Genomic DNA, 18,735 nt, shown 5'->3' on the forward strand with positions numbered 1-18,735 from the left:
AATGATTCTGCCGTTTTGAGAATAGTAATTTCTGACTCTAAATCCTCCTAGGACTCAGATGCCAGAGGTGTATTTCTACATTATTGTATGGTTTGGGTGATGAGCTGTTTCTCATAAAGAAAGCTCTGCATAGTACAAAGACAAGAGGAAGTCTCGGTCCTCGTGTCTTTTGCTCTATTTTCCGATCTCTTTTTGATCCTCTGGAACTGTAGAATCAAAAAATATTCTTCTTTGGCTTGTAAAATTGTAGCATTCATCTTGTTCTAAGTACCTTTCATGTTAGTATTTTCAGTGATGTGAGCAGAGTGCAATCCCCAGGCAGTATTTGGGGGTTGCTGTGTTAAATTATTGCAAGATGTGGTTGGATATAAATATGAAATCTTGCTTGTTGTGCATAAATAACCTGGATCATTGCTGTCATGGAACAGGCTCCCAATAGAAGTGTCTAAGCTATGCTGCGTTTTTGAACTGAAATCTTGCTAATCACATTCACGTGCTTATTCTCCATAAGGGTTGCCCCTCCCACCCACTGGTGCCAGCACACAAAAATGCAAGCAAGGAGGGAGGTTCACATTCATACAGTTCTGATGTGAATAATCATATTTCCATATCAATTGCGACAAGGAAATTCCCTAGATTGTGTTGCTTGAAATTTATAAAATTTGTGCTGTGTTCTTGACACGGTTCTGCCTCTGACTCAAAATGGCCTCTCATAAGTTAGCTATGGCCAAGGTTTCATGGGTACAACTTTTTACTATTGAGTATCCTAATAAACTAGAATTGGCAAGGATCTGTGATTGAAGTGTGTATGACAATATTTTAAATGCTACTCTGTGACCACCAACCATATTTTTTAACCTACTAAATGTCATCATTATAAAGATTAAGTTTGAAGTTTTTAATCTAGAAACAATGGGTGGGGTCATTCACAAAAGTGGGGTTACTTTTCAAAAATTAGATAGCCTTTCAATAGCAATGTATACAGAACAAATTCTATGAGGGATCTAGTTATATAGAATCAGATTTCACACATATACAAGTTGATTTCCATTAAAAGATGGTAGTGTGACAATGTTAATTATAATATGTATCATGCACAGCAAGGGCACACCACCCAAATTAAATGCTCGGTTTTGCATTACATTGAGCCTGCTGTCCAGGAAGCTGCTGGAGAGCATTTTTGTGCCAGGTTGAGGATTCAAGCAGATTAGAGAATACATCATCGTAAAATATGCGTGGAAGTCCCTGCCACAGTGACTGGCAAAGATGCGAAGACTCCCTTGGGAATTATAGTTGGGTTTGAGATTAGGTCAGTGGAAAGAAATGAAGCACCTTGGTGTTTAAGTAAATTTTGCATCTCTTGTTCTTATAACTTTTCTTTATTTGCTAAACAGTTTGATGCGTGCACCCTTTCGTTGGGGTCTTTCCACTTCCCTATGTTTGAATACCACTTTGAAGGGCATTCCAGACTGTGCAACTGCTCCTTGGAGAATTATAAACACACTTAGTTTTTTATCTTGCCTTTCATGGGCCACTGAAATTATTTAAGCAATGCATTTTGCTTTGCTTGGTATCCTTCATGCAATGAACAAGGCAGCAGAGATGGTTTGGTGTGTAAATGTCGGAGGGCAGAGATCCATCTGTCTGATTGCCAAGAGTGGCATGGTATCATGTGTGAGTCTCATTAGGATAAAATCAAAAGAGGGAGGAAGGGAAATATTGCAGTTCTGATACTTGAGAGAAACACAAAAACAAGCCCCAAAGTCACCTGGAAGGATCCATGAATCAAGCACTCCTTTTGGACGACCAATAGTATATAGATAGGGAAAACATTCAGAGAAGCAACCTGTGACAGTAATAGGTCTTAAAATTATTACCAAAACATATGGGCAATAACTTAAATATCCATTCCAATATTGGACTATCTGACAAGAGGTTAGGATACAGCCTGACTGCAATTGGGTCAGGGACGGGTAACATGTACTAACATAGCCCACAAGCATGTTTCAGGCCAGTGCTTTGCACCCGCTCTCCCCAGTGGTCACCACACATCCCTCCTCCTGAAGTCTACAGTGTATCTTCATCTTTAAGCTTCCTCACTGTTTTAGTCTCAGTCTGTTGCTTCCGCCTTTCCTTTGGCTATAATTATATTCTTTCATTGCTCTTTAAATTTTTCTCTGCAAGCCCTCCCCTTTTTATTCCCCAAAGTTATACTACATTACTTAGAAGAGGAAAGGGAATATCTCAGTGGCCATTTCTCAACCACACTATATCATATTAACGGGGATCATGCATGTCATTTCTAGAGAGGATATGGTTGGCATCTTAGGTCTTAGAAACAGTCCTAGTTTCTGAGAATGTTAATTTATAGGATTAGAGATTGCATAGTACAAATTTATGTGGGAATGTTTTTGCTACATTTATGAGTCCTGTCTTCCTTTTTTTCTGTTTCTTGAAGTATGTTTCTTTTAGTGAAGCAATATAATATAAGCTCAATTTGTAATAATAATGTTGCGGCTAGTTGTAATTTAACTGTACAAATCATTTGTAAGTGAGCGGCAACAAGTTTGCTGACTGGCAACAGAATAGGGGCTGTGTGGGCTGATATCCAGGCCGAGGGGTAGTGAACAAAGTGGTAATGTGTGCCTGAGACAGAAGGTAAAGGAAACAGCATTAGTCTTTCATGATTTGAGGGTTGCCTCAGAATAGTGCAAGTTTGTTCAATTGCTCTCAGAGCCTTTGGGTCCACCGAGTAGAACTTTCAAGAGATAGTTGTGATTTGTTCCTCAAAAATATATTCATCATCAGACCCTGGTACTGTTGGGAGGAGAGAGGTAGAGAGTTTTCCAGTGTTGCAGATGCAGGTGAAATGGATGTATCTGTCCCATGGGAGTCACAGGTCAGTTCCATGGATGAGTCTGGCACCTTTCATCAACTCTACAACTGTAATTAAAGAGACAGAATTTCTATGTGTGCTTTCTTTTTGAAATTTTCTCTGAATACTAAGGAAGTATATTAGTAAAATGAATTGGTACCTAGAATGTTAAAACAGAAGTGTTTGTGTGTGTGTGTGTGTGTGATGCATTTTGACTTGTCTGCATGATGATATTCATAATGTAATTCTCTTCTTTCCACATTCTTTTGTCTTTCTATACTCTCCCATTTGTTGTTCCCCCCAGTTCTCTCCTTCACTTTCCCTCATTAATCCATTCATCCTACTTCTTTTCTTCCTTTCTCTCTCCTTTCCTTATCTCTCTATTTTATTAACTTGAAAACGTATACAATATAATCTGATCACTGTTTTCCCTCTCCTATCTCTTACCAGATCTCCCCTAACCTCCCCACCCATCCAACGCTGCTCCTTAGTCATGAGAAAAATGAAAATCAAGACTACTTTCATATCTCATTCTTATACGTGTAAGAATGGCTCCTATCAATAAAACAAATGACAGCTCATGCTAGCAAGGATGTGCAGAAAGGGGAGCACTCACCTACTGCTGGTGGGAGTGCAAGCTTGTTCTGCCAATATAGTATACCCACTATCCTTCTTCTGCTGATTTGTAACCATAAACGTTGTTTAATGACTCTTATGCACCCAAAAGATGGGTGTTCATGTGGAGCGCCTGTGGTTCCCACACGATCAGAACTTCTTGTTCCCTGTGTATTAGAAAGACGTGTTTAGGTTTGGATACCTACGGCTGTGCTTGAACTGTGATGTCCCCATGTGGACATTTTCGTTTCCGATGCAAAATATAGAGGTAATTAAAATTAAAGCTATCCAGTGTTGTGAATCTTGGCCCATTAGTCTAATAAGACAAACAGAAAAGTTTCTGTGAGAAAAGGTGTCTCAGTCTTCCTTACCATCCATGTATAATGCTAGGTAAGAAAGCACATCTCAGATGCTCCAAATGTGCTTGAAAATGGATAATTTCTGGGCAGTGCTGGTGTGCACCTTTAATCCCAGCACTCAGGAGGCAGGAACAGGGGTATCTCCATGAGTTCAAGGTCAGCCTGGTCTATAAGAGCTAGTTCCAGGACAGGCTCCAAAGCTACAAACAACCCTATTGGAAAAAAAAAGAGGGAAAGAAAATGGGTAATTATTAAAATCAGAAGATCCAAATAATTTTAAACTTTAAAATTCACTCCAGCGGCTGGAAGTACTGTACACTCTATTTTCAATTGTCTAAAATGTTTTAATGACTATGATTACAGACTTATGAGTATTATTGTAGTTTTATAACTTCAGAATTTTTATTTGTGATACATAATGTGATGCGGGAGAATTGTCTGTATTCTGTCAGTCATATTTTAATAAAACGCTGATTGGCCAGACAGGCAGTATAGGCGGGAAAACCAGACAGGAAGTAGAGGTGATGCAGTGAGAACAGGAGAATTCTGGGAAGCAGGGAGTCCCTCCACCACTCCTGCGCAGACCAGCGAAGAGGCAACATGTAAGCTGTCACACTGAGAAAGGTACTGAGCCCATGTGGCTAACGTAGATAAGGATAATGGGGTAATATAAGTTATAAGAGCTAATAAGTAGCCTGACCTAATGGGCCAATCAGTTTATAGTCTTATGGAGTCCTGTGTGTGATTTCTCTTTGGGATTTGCCGGTTGTGGGGTACCACGCGGGACAAAAACCCCAACAAGCCGGCCCCTCATGTTACAATAATGTGTTGTGGTCATAAAGGAATTACAATTTTTGGATGTTAAGAGTTATCTGGAATTTTCTACCTGTCTATTGTGTTTTAAAGTAGAGGGCCTTATATTGTTCATCTGTGTAAACATCTGTGCTTGCACATACCATGCCATCAACAGTGAATCTTATGCTCGTTTCCAGGTGAAGACCCTGAAACAAGAAGAATGCGCACAGTCAAGAACATAGCAGATCTGAGGCAGAACTTGGAAGAGACCATGTCCAGTCTTCGTGGGACCCAGATAAGTCACAGGTACTAGAAGTTCTACTTATCTTTGGAGGGTTAAGGAAAAACTATTAATGCAGCAATTGACTCCTCTTAGAATGCAGAGAAGATATTGGTGTTGTTTACTGTTTTCTTCCTCAGTTAGTACATGGCTATCAGTTTCATTAATTCTTCAGCCGAGAGATGTCAAGTACTTTACTCTTCTCTCTATCTTGTCTCCTATAGAACTTCATTGTCAACAACTAGCTAATTCAGTCTAACAACTAGCTGCCAGGGATCCACACAAGCATGCCCGCAGCAAAATTCTTGCATGGTCCTGAGAATCTTAAGATGGGTGAAATTCTGCATTTTAATTTTCAAGAGTAAAACAATACTTGATTACTCTAAAATGTACTGGCAGCCTCTCTTTTGAAAGCAATCACTTTGAATCAGTGTGACTTCCTACATTTTGACGTCTGCAGAGACGATTGGGATCATAAAATGAACCCGTGCACCGTTCACATCCATAAAAATGACGAGCTTCTAGCCAGAGTCACTCAACTCTAGCCTTTCCTGTCATCTTGCATCTTGGTCTTAGTGAACCAATGTCTTGTTATCTCTTCATTTTTTTTTTTTTGACAGCACCCTGGAGACAACCTTTGATACTACCGTGACAACTGAAGTAAATGGAAGGACCATCCCCAACCTGACAAGCCGACCTACTCCCATGACCTGGAGACTGGGTCAGGCATGTCCTCGTCTTCAGGCTGGAGATGCCCCCTCCATGGGCGCTGGATACCCTCGAAGTGGTACCAGCCGGTTCATCCACACAGACCCCTCCAGGTTCATGTACACAACACCTCTCCGCCGAGCCGCTGTCTCTCGTCTGGGAAACATGTCACAAATAGATATGAGTGAGAAAGCAAGCAGTGACCTGGACGTGTCTTCTGAAGTGGATGTTGGTGGGTACATGAGTGACGGGGACATCCTTGGAAAGAGTCTGAGAGCTGATGACATCAACAGTGGGTAAGTGGCCCTCCGTACGGCAATATTATTGGTCCAGGAGGGATGCATGAGGATATGTTAGCCATGAAGAGGACATAGATGATATCTAGGTCATTAATACGCTGATATAATTTGTAATGTGTCAGGACCTCTTCTGCCCCTTTGTAAAAAGCAAAATGCTAAAGGTTTCTAAATATTCCTTTGATAAGCCATTGTTTCTCTGCTGTTCGTCTAGAGCAGTGGTTCTCAACCTGTAAGACATGACCCCTATGGGGTTCCATCAACTCTTTCACAAGGGTTGTCTGAGAACATTGGGAAACATATTTACATTATGTTTCATAATAATAGCAAACTTACAGTCATGAAGTAGTGATGAAAATAATTTTATAATTGAAAGTGGCTACAGCATGAGGCACTGTATTAATGGGTCACAGCATTAGAAAGGTTAGGAAACCCTGGTCTAGAGAAATAGAGATGGCCTTAGTAGCTTTCATAATAGCCTTACATGTTCCTAACAGTAACAGATTTCACAGTTACTTAGGGTATGAGAAGGAGACAGGAGTTGTGACGAACTGCTTATATTTCTGGTTTGGGTCTGGATGGCTCACACTGCCCTGAGGAATAAGTACTTTGTGGCATTGTTCAATCAAGAGCATCCAGTTTAATTGCAGGGGGAATCATTTCAGAGTGGAAGGGTGTTTGAAGTTTTGATTACATTTTGTTTGTTTCTGTTTTGTGTGCATGTGTGTGGGCTTATGTATGCAATGGCGAACATGTGGAGTTCAGAGTAGAACTTGCAGCCGTCGGTTATGTCCTCCCATCATGTGGGGAGCTAGGATTTAAAATCAGGTTTGACAGTAGATGCCTTTATCCTTTGAACTGTCTCTACAGTACCAGAGTTGATAGTTTAGATAGGTTGATTTATTCTTTGTTGATGTTTTCAGACTTTAAAATAGTGTGATCTTTTATTCTTTTTCCTATTATACTCCAAAAATAATAGTTTGCAATTCTAAAATTCTTAAGTTATTTGGGCAACCTGAACAACTTGGTTTAGTCAGAGGATAATGAGCTTTGGAATCAATAGGACATTTTTATTAAAACTAATACTGGGTGGGTGAGAAAGCTTAGCAGGGAAAAGCACCTTCCACCAAACTGTGGTGGATTTCAATGCCTGATGTCTTAGTGAAGAAGAGACTGTACTACAGCTTGTATTCTGATTTCCACACATATGCTACAAAATGTGCATACACACATACAGAGGCAGAGAGAATCAATAAATATAATATGAGAAACCTCACGCTTGTACTTGCAATTACAATTTTAGAGCACTCAGTTTTTTTATGAGCTAACAGTATGCACGTATATTTATACATAAATCTACATATGTACATATATGCACATGCACCCTTGAGTACTGCATATGTTAGCTATTATAAACATCCCAACCCACAGAGCAATCTCTTATTTTCCAGACTTCTAATTATGTTAGTTAACACTTATTTGTATTTAGACAAGTGTCAAAAATCTTAACCTGCAGCAAAGAAGCTCATTTCTGTTTCGTGCCAAATGGTCCTGGTGTTGTCTCTCATTACATTTCACTTACTAATTTTGTGTGTGTGTGTGTGTGTGTGTGTGTGTGTAAGCACATACATGTATACATGTAGAGGTCAGAGGACAACTCATGAGAGTCAGGTTCATACCACCAAAGTGAGTTCAGGTAACCCAAGTCAGGTTCTCAGCATCAGCAGCAAATGCCATCACTGAGTTATCTTGTTGGCTCTATCCCTGATGTTTCTGATCCTAACATAAAGAATGTCAGCCCAAATTATTTAGAGAATAAGAATTTTGATAATTCTGCTCTTATCTAATCGGGTTTCCAATATCACCCTGATCATTACCATTAAATTGACAAACAGCAATGGTAATGAAGAAAGCACAGCAGGAGAATAATTTGTCTTAGTCATGCCTGGAAGTTTTGCAGTTCCTTTCCTCTTACACTCATACCCAGAGTACCTTTAGGACCACAGCTACCTGCAGGAGGCAAGGAAATGTGGCTCAGCTGTGTGCCTTAGAGAACAAGGAAACTGCTTTGACAACAGCTGGCTGTCACCCCTACTGAGTTGTCTACTGAGGGAAAGCAATGTTTTCAGATCTTTTGTCTTACTTGACTTGTTTCCTTTTTCATTTGGAGCCCAATTCAGACTTCCGGTCTCTTTCATTTCGTCTCAACCAGCCTTTTATAGGAAGTCTATTATATGTGCATCAATGATCTCCATGTTTTATGAATGAAAGTTGTATCAAATTTCACTGGAAGATATCGTTTTTCTCTTGCCTATGATTAGAAGAATCATTATTCTTATGATATAATATAATACATAATTACAATTATGATTAAAATTTGAAACTTCTCTTCTTTTGGGACAAAGAGTACATAGAGACTGACTTTTAAAACACAGCAGAGTTCTATTCTCTGCAGGAAATGAGGCTGCTCTCAGCTAGAGGTTGATTGGAGAACAATGTGTGGAAAATCACTTTTCAGAGTATGTAGTAAGCCACTGTTGATATCTCAGTGTTGAATTGAAATGTGGAGGACGTGAGATCAGAGGTGGTCCAAGAATGTTTTAATCTGATGGGAAAGCTATGGCTATACCTCATTTAAAAATAAAATGAATTGCAAACTTGCTTACTCTTCATAATTTTAAAAGTATGGTTTGCTGATTAAAGGAGCAAAAAGCTTAACGGGCAGTTATTGTTTAAATGTTTAAAGAAATGTTTTCTTTAGTTTTTCTGTGATAGTACAAGGAATGCCATGAGGTCTGATGTAGGAGGTCCTTCTGTATTTGTGTTGTTTTTATTGGTTAATGAATAAAGTTGCTTTGACCTATGACTGGAAGAGATAGAGATAGATAGATAGATAGATAGATAGATAGATAGATAGATAGATAGATAGATAGAGAAAGGGAAGTCAAGGAGACACTATGTAGCTGCCCCAAAAGCAAGAAGTAACAAATCACAAGCCTCGTGGTAAAATATAAAATAATAGAAATGGGTTAATTTAAGATGTAGGAGCTAGCAAGAAATACATCTGAGAAATTGGCCTAACAGTGTTGTAATTAATATAGTTTCTGTGTGATTATTTGCATCTGGGCGGCTGGGAAATGAACAAACAGACTCTGTTTACAAGGTCATTGCAAATGAGAACGGAGTTGCATTTTCCATGTACTCTGGATAGGAATGATAAAATTACTTAGTTGGTATTTTCAGAATTCAAAATTTCTTCAAGCATGCAGAGGCTGCCTTATCTCCCACTTCTCCTTTTGAAATTACTTCACACACTTGGGAATGTGAAGCTGTCAGTAATTAGGAATTAGTCAGAGGAAGAACTCTTACTTATAATGCATTGGAAAAGTGCATTTATGAAGCAACAAAAGAAAATTTGAGAGAAAAGTTACGTGTTTTAATTTAGTGGAAATTGACATTATCTTTAGATATCACAGTGAGAAATAGTTCTGAACAGGTAACTGAATGTTAAAATTCCATGTAAGACATTTGACCCAAACATGAAAAAAAATGAAGAATTCTGAGGGACAAAACTGAAAATCTGAACTGAAATATACTTTAATCCCTTTGCTCCTCCCTCAATTCTCCTAATAACATGGGCTGATTCACATGGGCACAAGAAGTAAAAGGCTCTAGAACCTGAGTCTGTCTTTCATGTGAACTCAACAAGTTCCCAACATTGACTCTGGTTTCATATTCAAGTTACCAAGCACTTTATGTTAACATGGAAACTTTCATAGAACAAACACCAGCCAAACAGTCACGATACACACAGTGCTATTCAGTGATAGACAATGCCCTTTGCCACCTACAGACCACACACACAAATGTATATATACTTGTATACATATATACATGTATAAATACATATACATCATATACATATGCATATACATCATATACGTATGCATACAACATACATATACACATACGTATATTTAACCTAGATAATAATGCCATAAGCAATTTCTTTCTGGAATATTTATATACCCCACATGATTTTTATCATTGCTATCTCAATGTAACCAGAAATAAGCTTATAATTGCTGTCATTTCCATTTTGCAGTTTAAGCAGTTGTCATATATAATTGGAATTCTTTCAGAGTCCACACAGCTGGTACCTTGCAGAACTATAGATAGAGGATCAAGTTCAACAGTATACCAATAAAAGTAAAAGTGATAGGAACAAACCTCAAGGTTTTAAAAGTAACAAAAAGCTAGGGGTCATGTCTATAAATTTAACACTCATGAAACTGAGGCAGAAGGATTGCCATGAGATAGAGTTTACTCTGGTTTACAGGGTTTTAGGTTAGATGGGAATGCAGGATGAGATCATGTCTAGAAACAAACAAACATATAAGCTACATATATTTAACCCACACAATAATACCACAAGCAATTTCTCTTTGAAGATTAATTATTTTAATTAGCAGGCAAAGTAACTAGTTTTCTCATGACATTTTGCACATATTTAGTTTTGGTTGGCTCCCTTCTACACCCATTTGCACCCTATCTCTCTCCCCCTGCTTACCCCATTGTAGTTGTACAATTCCTTTGAAGTCATTTCATTTTATTTTCATGTCTCATGTATTCTAATATTCTCTCCACACCGTGTGTGTGTGTGTGTGTGTGTGAGAGAGTTCTTGTGGTTACTTCCTGGGCTACTGGAATCCGCTTAAGAAATTTTTTACCTATCCCTGTAATTTGAAGGCTTTCTCTATTTTCTACTCTTGCAGTTACAACATTTAAGGTTTTACATTTATTTACTTACTGTGTGCTTGTGTGATGTGTATGTGTGTGTGTGTGTCTGTCTGTATGTGTGTATATCTGTGTGTGTTTGTGTGGTGTGTATATGCCTCTGTGTGTGTTCGCATGTGTCTGTGTGTGTCTGTGTTTGTGTGTATGTGCATGTCTGGGTGTGTGTATTTGTGTGTGTGTCTGTGTGTGTATGAGTGTGTGTGAGTGTGTGTGTGTACCTGTGGGTTCATGTCTACTACCTTGGTATATGTAGTAGCGTGGATCTCAGAGGACAGACAGTTTTCTCTCCTGCCATGTTGGATACCAGCTTTTCAGGCTCAGCAGGAAGCAATTTTCCCAAGTGAGCCATCATTGGGACCATATTTATGCTCTAAATTAAAGTCTTCGATCCATTTTGAGTTGATTATTTTGCAGGGTGAGTAATATAAATGTAATTCCATTCTTCTTTTAGCAGCTACCCAAGTTTTTAATTGTTTTGCATTTTCACTAGTTGCTTCAGAATCTCATGCAACATGATTTGATCATACCCACACTCCCTTCCCCACTCTGCCTAATACTTCCTCCTACATCACCTACCCAAGTTTTTGTCCATTTGTTGGGAAATGTTCCGAGACCATTTCTTTTCATGTTCATTGCTGCTGTATTTGCTATAACTAGGAAATACAATCAGTCTATAAATGAAATGTTTTACATATCATGATGGGACATTTAGCTATTAAAATTATGAATTTTAAGAAATAAATATATTACACATATGTATTACGTGTGTGTGTGTGTGTGTATGTGTGTGTGTGTGTGTGTGTGTGTGTATACGGATGTAACCCAGCTTGTATGTATATACCAGCTTGAAACCTTTAGTTTGTGTATTTAATTTGGGGTACCAGCAGGGTCCAGGAAACTAGAAAAAGGGACATGGTCGGAAAGGATGCCTACAGAGAGGGTACTATTAAATGTTATAACGTCTGTATCCTTCATTTAAAATTGTGATAGTTTTGTTGATATACTTAAATGACTTAACGTAGGTCCTAATGGGACAGTGGTGACACAGGCTTTTAATCCTGGCACTTGGGAGGCAGAAGCAGACGGATCTCTGAGTTTGAGGCCAGCCTGGTCTGCAGAATGAGTTCCAGGGCAGCCAGGGCTACACAGAGAAACCCTGTCCAAAAAAATAGCAAAACAAAAAAAATAGATCCTAGCCACATATAGAACATTTCATACAATTTGGTTACAATTTAATGGAAATTACCAGTTATGGTATAACTTACTTGTCCAACAAATTAATTTTAATTTTAGTAAAGTTTCATTAATTCTGTGACCTTCAAGTAGTAAAAATGTCATTTAACCAATGAAATTACCTTTCTCTTATTTGGAACAAGATATATGATTCCAAAACTTGTTAAAAAATATTGATAAGAAAAGAAACTAATGGGTTTTGAAAAGGTTACTGACTTTTTATAGTAAAGAATATTGATTTTTAAGTAAGTTCTACTTCTTTCTGATGAGAGTATTTGTATATTTTGTAGAGTTTGTTTTGAGTAGTTATTGAAAATTCACAATTCATAAGGTCATTGAATTTTCTCTTGATAATGTCATGTTGGCAATTTCTTTTAGGTACATGACAGATGGTGGGCTCAACCTCTATACCAGAAGTCTGAACCGAGTACCAGACACAGCAGCTTCCAGGGATGTCATCCAGAGAGGAGTTCATGACGTGACAGTGGATGCTGACAGGTAATGCTATCAGCATAGAAGATGCTGGCATGCATGCAGTCATTTCATAAATTAGGTCACAAGGGATTTGCTCTATAAACTATAACTTCTACTTTGCAATATTTTCAAAACAAAAGCAGTTTCATTTGCTAAAACGCGATCAGTAATACTGAAAAGACATATTGCTGATAGAAAGCATTTAAAATTTCAATTGCTATAAGAGAAAACTTAAAAGAAGTATGTAATAATTTAATTTGAAAAAAAACCGACATTGTTAATGTTTATCCATCAATTCAGATGCACTTAGATTTACCTGGAGGCTAATTATACAAGTATAAAAATACATTTCAAACCATCAATTACAATAAGTACAATAAGCTCGATACTTCTCTTGAGAGTACTTTGAAGACAAGCTGCTCTTGCTTTAGGCTAACATCTTGTTCTCTTTAAGCTCCAATTCCTTAAGGAGGGTGTGTTGTGTGTGTGTGTGTGTGTGTGTGTGTGTGTGTGTGTGTGTGTGTGTGTCTGTGTGTTTCAGACATAGTCATTTTTTACCAGAACTGTTCTGTTTACTTTTCTCGGAATCATCATTATTTGAGATCCATGTCTTTGTCAACTAACATAAAATCTATTTCTGATACTGATTTATTTAGTGTTTCACTCCAAACTTTCATTTTACTGAGCAAGGAGGCATTGCACATTTCTTTGTTTGTTTGTTTGTTTTGTTTTGTTTTTAAGACAGGGTTTCTCTGTAGCTTAGGATCCAGTCCTGGAACTAGCTCTGTAGACCAGGCTAGCCTTTAACTCACAGAGGTCCACCTGCTTCTGCCTCTCGAGTGCTGGGATCAAAAGCGTGTCCCACCACCACCTCCCTGGCATTTCACATTTCTATAAGTAACATAGAATTTTAATTGGTCATTGATGATAAAGACAACATCTTAAAACTTAAGATAGTCTCATTGTGAAATAAGAGTGTGCGCATCTAGAGTACTTTTTACAGCTCTACCCAAAAGGGAGGTAGTGAAATCTTCTGACTCATTCTATATTAATACTTTATAAATCATTTCTGGCTCATTCTACATTAATGCCTTATAAATCATGTCAATCAGAAGAGCAATCTCAGCTCTCATCCTTCTCCACCCATTATCCCAGTCTGTACTCTCTCTATGTGTATGTATGCACACATATCTTTGTGTGTGCATGTGAAGCATGTAACTATGTGTGAAAACATTTCTCCCCTCTGCACTCTGAATTCACAGACTTATCTGGTCACTGACTATTACATCAGCTTCATCCCTAACCCCTGGTATTTTTTCCATCCTTCAAATATTGTAAACTAATTTTTAACTGAGAGCATTGACTTGCTGCTCCTTGCCTGTGTATTCTTTGCTAAACCATTGGCCTTTTTGCCTACAGTTTCAGCTCAAGGTCACATTATCAGGGAAGTATGCTTCTTCCTAAACACATTCTGTCTTTAGTCATCAGTACAAATGATGTCACGAACACCATGCATTGAGGTTTTAACAAAGGTTTGTTTTAGTGAATGAACATAAGTAGTCTATTTGTTGAGTGTATATAGTCTGTCAGTCTGACAGAAGGGTCCTCATTGTAAGGTAAGCAAATAAATTGAGGCAAAAGCCCAGCCACTTTCAGGATATTATGAAGTGGGAATGGAGTGTGTGGAAGGAGACAGTATCAGGGGAAAAGATATTTAATATATGAGGCTACATATTAAACCGAACTGTCTATGTATTACCGCTTGGCAGTAGGAAATGTTAAAGGTCATGACATTGTGATGAAAGAGCCCCCACTTTTCTTCACTTTTAAAGCTTACACTGGATTCCAATTGATGAATTTCAGACAAAACGATAAAATCCAAAAGGTATCTAATGAAATTGGGTCTTCAAAAATATTGATTCCCCAACCCTCAATGAATCAGAGCCACTTGAGAACAGGTTAGAGATGCATATTTCTAGGTCCACCCAAGACATAGAGAATCAGAGACTCTGGTGCTGGGGCCAGCAATTTGAGGTTCAGCTAACTTTCTAGAGCCTCAATGTACAGGACACTAAGATCCATTGTATGAAACTGATTACTAGATGGAGTGCCTATCAAAACATCAACATTTAAACATGCAAAATGGGCTCCAAGGCAATGAGATCTTCAAATATTAGTATAGACCAATGACAACATCTTTAAGTTAAAACAAATAATGACTTGTCATATCTGGACGGAATTGTGTATGGAACTGAACTTTTGGTGATTATATGAAAAATATGTAGTTTAAGAAGACAAAATAACACATTATTTACTTGTATAAGTTACATAGAAAAGTTACAGTGTTTAACATTTTTTTCTGAAAGAGATAGTTCTATTTTATTATAGATAATTCTGAAGCTATTTTAAAACTCTGCATCAACAAAATGAATCAAGGTTTATATCATTTAAAAATGAATGTTTTAGTTATTAAAACTAATGCTGCTATGAACATAGTTGAGCACATGTCTTTGTGGTATGATTAAACATTTTTTGGCTATATACCCAAAAGTGGTATTTCTGGGTCTTGAGGAAGGTTGTTTCCTAATTTTCTGAAAAATCGTCATACTGATGTCCAAAGGGGCTGTACCAGTTTGCACTCTGATCAACAATGAAGGAGTGTTCCCCTTACCCTACATCCTCTCTAGCAAAAGTGTCATCAGTGTTTTTGATCTTGGCCCTTCTTACGGGTGTAAGATGTAATCTGAGTTGTTTTGATTTGCATTTCTCTGATTGCTAAGGATGTTGAGCATTTCCTTAAGTGTCTTTCAGCCATTTTAGAGTTCTCTGTTGAGAGTTCTCTGTTTAGGTCTGTACTCTATTTTTTTTTAAATTGGGTTGTTTGTTCCTTTGATTACCAATTTCTTGAGTTCTTTGTGTATTTTGGAGATCAGCCCTCTGTCCAATGTGGGGTTAGTGAAAATCTTTTCCTGTTCTGTAGGATGTCATTTGTCTTGTTCACCATGTCCTTTGTTTTAAAGAAGCTTCTCAGTTTCAAGAGGTCCTATTTATTAATTGTTTCTCCCAGTTGACATCTTGAAATTTGCAGTCAAATGTGTGGATCTAGAAAGCATCATATTGAGTGAGGTAACTCTGACCCAGAAAAACAAATATAATGTGTACTCTCTCATAGTGGCTTTTAGACATAAAGCAAAGAAAAACCAGCCTACAATTCACAATTCCAGAGAACCTAGACAACAAAGAGAACACTAAGACAGACGTACATGGATCTAATCTACATGGGAATTAGAAAAAGACACAATCTCCTGAGTAAATTGGGAGTGTGGGGATCACAGGAGAAGATAGAGGGCAAGGGGAAGGAAGGGAGGGGAGCAGAGAAAAATATATAGCTCAATAAAAACAATTAAAAAATAAGGTGATTCAATCAAATATGAATGTTCTAAAATAGATAGTTATGTATAGCTTTCTGTTAAACTTCTCGTTGTTTTAGACAGTTTCTTTTATTGTAATACCTGTAAAAAGTATGATAAGCAAATACAGACATAAGATATGTTTTTTTCCATCTATAACCAACCAAGAAGAAATTACTATAGTTGAAATCATATAAAAACTCATTTTCGTTGAGTTACCTTTTCTATTCCAGCACTTTCAATCTTATATAGTAAGAGGATGGAGGATAACAATGGGGAAAATTTATTAAACACAAACACACACACACACACAGAAACACACACACACAGAAACACACACACACAGAAACACACACACACAGAAACACACACACACACACACACACACCAGATCATATAGCCTTTATGAAGCCAGTGATTCCATCTTAGCACCACCCTCTCCAGCTTACTGTTATGGCATACCTCCCTCCAAACATGCTCCTCATCTTTCTGTTTGCCATCACATTTACAATTATGCTTTTGTATGTTTCTTTTGCTCAGAAAATGTAAGATTCTTGAGTGTAGGCTGGCTTCTATTTTTGTATCACCAATCCCTGACAACCTAATGAAATTCAATAAATATCTCGCAGATAAATTTCACAAATGATCTTATGAGCTTCTAAGATACAGAAATGTGGATTTAAATAGAAACAATAATATTGCAAAACTATGATACTATTTAAAGAGATTTTAATACTATGGAGAATATTAAGCACCACTTAATATCCCTCTTTTTAAGTTATACTGCTTTTTCTCCAACTCAGTGGTCCTCTTTTTATTTCTTCAGTTTTAAGGAAAGCTTTATATAAGTAAAATACACTGACAACACCTGATCTGTCTGAGTGGAATCACAAAATGTTCTATTTATTTTGTATTTAATATTACGTATTTATTATGCATGTTGTTTTTTGGTGCATGTATGTCTATTCATCACAGGGCACACAGAGACAAGAAAAGCTCATCAAATCCCCTAGAACTTGAATTACAGATGATTGTGAGCCCCATATGCAGAATTGAACTTAGGTCCTCTGGAAAAGAAATCAGTACTCTTAACTATCTCTTGAACCATCTTTTCAGTCCCCAAATTATTTATGGTTAACCCTGTAGTTTCTATTTTGAAGAACTTGAAAGACTCCCGTGGGCGTCTTCCTTCGGGAGAGACCCCGTGCCCAAAGATCAGTCGAATACACGCAGCCGGATGCAAACAGCAAGAGGTTTATTGGATACGCAGGTACCTGGGGCGACAAAGTCTCTCGGAGGACTTGCGCGCCACAGGTTGGGGGTGAGGGGTTTTTATAGGAGAGCAAAAAGCGAGGTTTACAGAAGCAAGATGCAGGGTGGTAAATTCTTAACCTAAATAACAATGAGGGGACTATTCAGCGTTTTACTGTTTCCCTTATCCTGTCCCCCCTTCCCTGGCTGGCGACCAGATGTCTGATTGCACAGGCCCTGACTCATGACGAGCCCCGCTCTATACGTGACTCAGGCCTCGCAATCCTCTCTTGAAGTCTTTGTTCCTACTCAGGCCAGTCCATAAATCTCCTGTCCTGCAGCCAGATAAGGCTGTCCTTGCTCTAACCTCAGGTATCTTTGCTCAGCACTCCAGAGGCCCTGAGCTTGTTATTTGTTCAGCATTCCGGAGGCCCTGAGCTTGTTATTTGTTCAGCATTCCGGAGGCCCTGAGCTTGTTATCTGTGAACCTTTGCAAAACGGTATAATTGTGGTTAAAACGAGTTGGGGTCCTTCAAACTTATCGTTGAAATACGATTAGGCAGTAAAGAATAGCTGAATAGTTCTTGTTACTAAATTGAAAATAAATATTCCTCTAGAAAAGCAGGGCTTTCAGCAGCCAGCAATGGTATGTGCAAAGTAGAGTATTGCTTCAATGACGGTTCCTTTATTTTCTGTACGAACCCGTCCTAACTCTGTGTTCTTTGTCACCTGGATTTAGAAAATACGAGTAATCACTGAAGCAGGCTGGAGGCTTTCAAGAACTCTGCTAATCAACTAGACAGCTAATGTGTAAAGAAAGACTTGTAGAAACAGTGTAATTTAAGCAAGTTCTTTAAAAAAGCCTGAGATGTCCTGACATATAGCATAGGGGAAGGTCAGACGGACAGAAGGAAGGAATTGTGAGAATAACAACAAAGCAAAGTTTGGAAAGTGGGAATAGAAGACACCAGGAAAACAAGGCCCTCTAAATCAGCTGAGCAAGGCCTATATCAGTTTACAGAGACTGAAGCAGCAAGCATAGGGCTTGCAGGGTTCTGCACTAGGTTTTCTGTGTATATATTATAGCACTGGTTTTCAGCCTGTAGGGTCAAGATCACTTTGGAGATTGAATGATCCTTTTACAGGAGCCACATAAAACCACCAAATTTTTACATTATGAGTCATAATAGTCTCAAAACTATAGTCAAGGCATAGGTAGGAATGACAAGAAATAAAGGAGGTAGAGTGTCAGGCCTAGCCATTACAGTGGTAAATGAGAAGATTTTTCTCTCATTTTAATTCATTTTTAAATGTCTAAACAAAAGCACATGCTATCATTGTGTTTCAAAATGAATTCTTTTTGAGCCAATGTAAGAGATACAGCTAGTGATGATGTCACTGCAGAATGTGATGTCATCAGTTGGGAGAAGCATCTCACTAGATAGAACTGTGAAAACCTATTCTCTCAGTCTCCTAGTTAATTTTAATACAAACAGCACAAACCTAAGGTCATTGCTCCAACCTGAGTGAGCACTCCTGAGAAGAGCTGGTCTCAAGCTTGCCTAGGGCTTGTAATTTGGTAGTAATTAAAATGTGTGAAATTGCTATATTCACAAACACTATGCACACTGAAATCACACTT

General features: G+C 38.1%; 1 protein-coding gene across 8 annotated transcripts in view; it reads left to right on the forward strand.

Annotated features, from left to right (window-relative positions):
* Window positions 1-18,735, forward strand: part of Nav3 (neuron navigator 3) — a 740,499-nt gene that overhangs the window by 589,704 nt on the left and 132,060 nt on the right. For all 8 annotated transcript variants that reach the window (XM_085683469.2, XM_085683465.2, XM_085683467.2 and 5 more), the window contains 3 exons: window positions 4,842-4,950; window positions 5,545-5,928; window positions 12,337-12,456. In XM_085683469.2, the coding sequence (XP_085539595.2) occupies window positions 4,842-4,950; window positions 5,545-5,928; window positions 12,337-12,456 (613 nt within the window). The remainder of the gene's footprint in view (window positions 1-4,841; window positions 4,951-5,544; window positions 5,929-12,336; window positions 12,457-18,735) is intronic.

This window comes from Myodes glareolus, chromosome 26 (assembly GCF_982192425.1).
Source record: "Myodes glareolus chromosome 26, mMyoGla1.1, whole genome shotgun sequence".
Lineage (NCBI taxonomy): Eukaryota > Metazoa > Chordata > Mammalia > Rodentia > Cricetidae > Myodes > Myodes glareolus.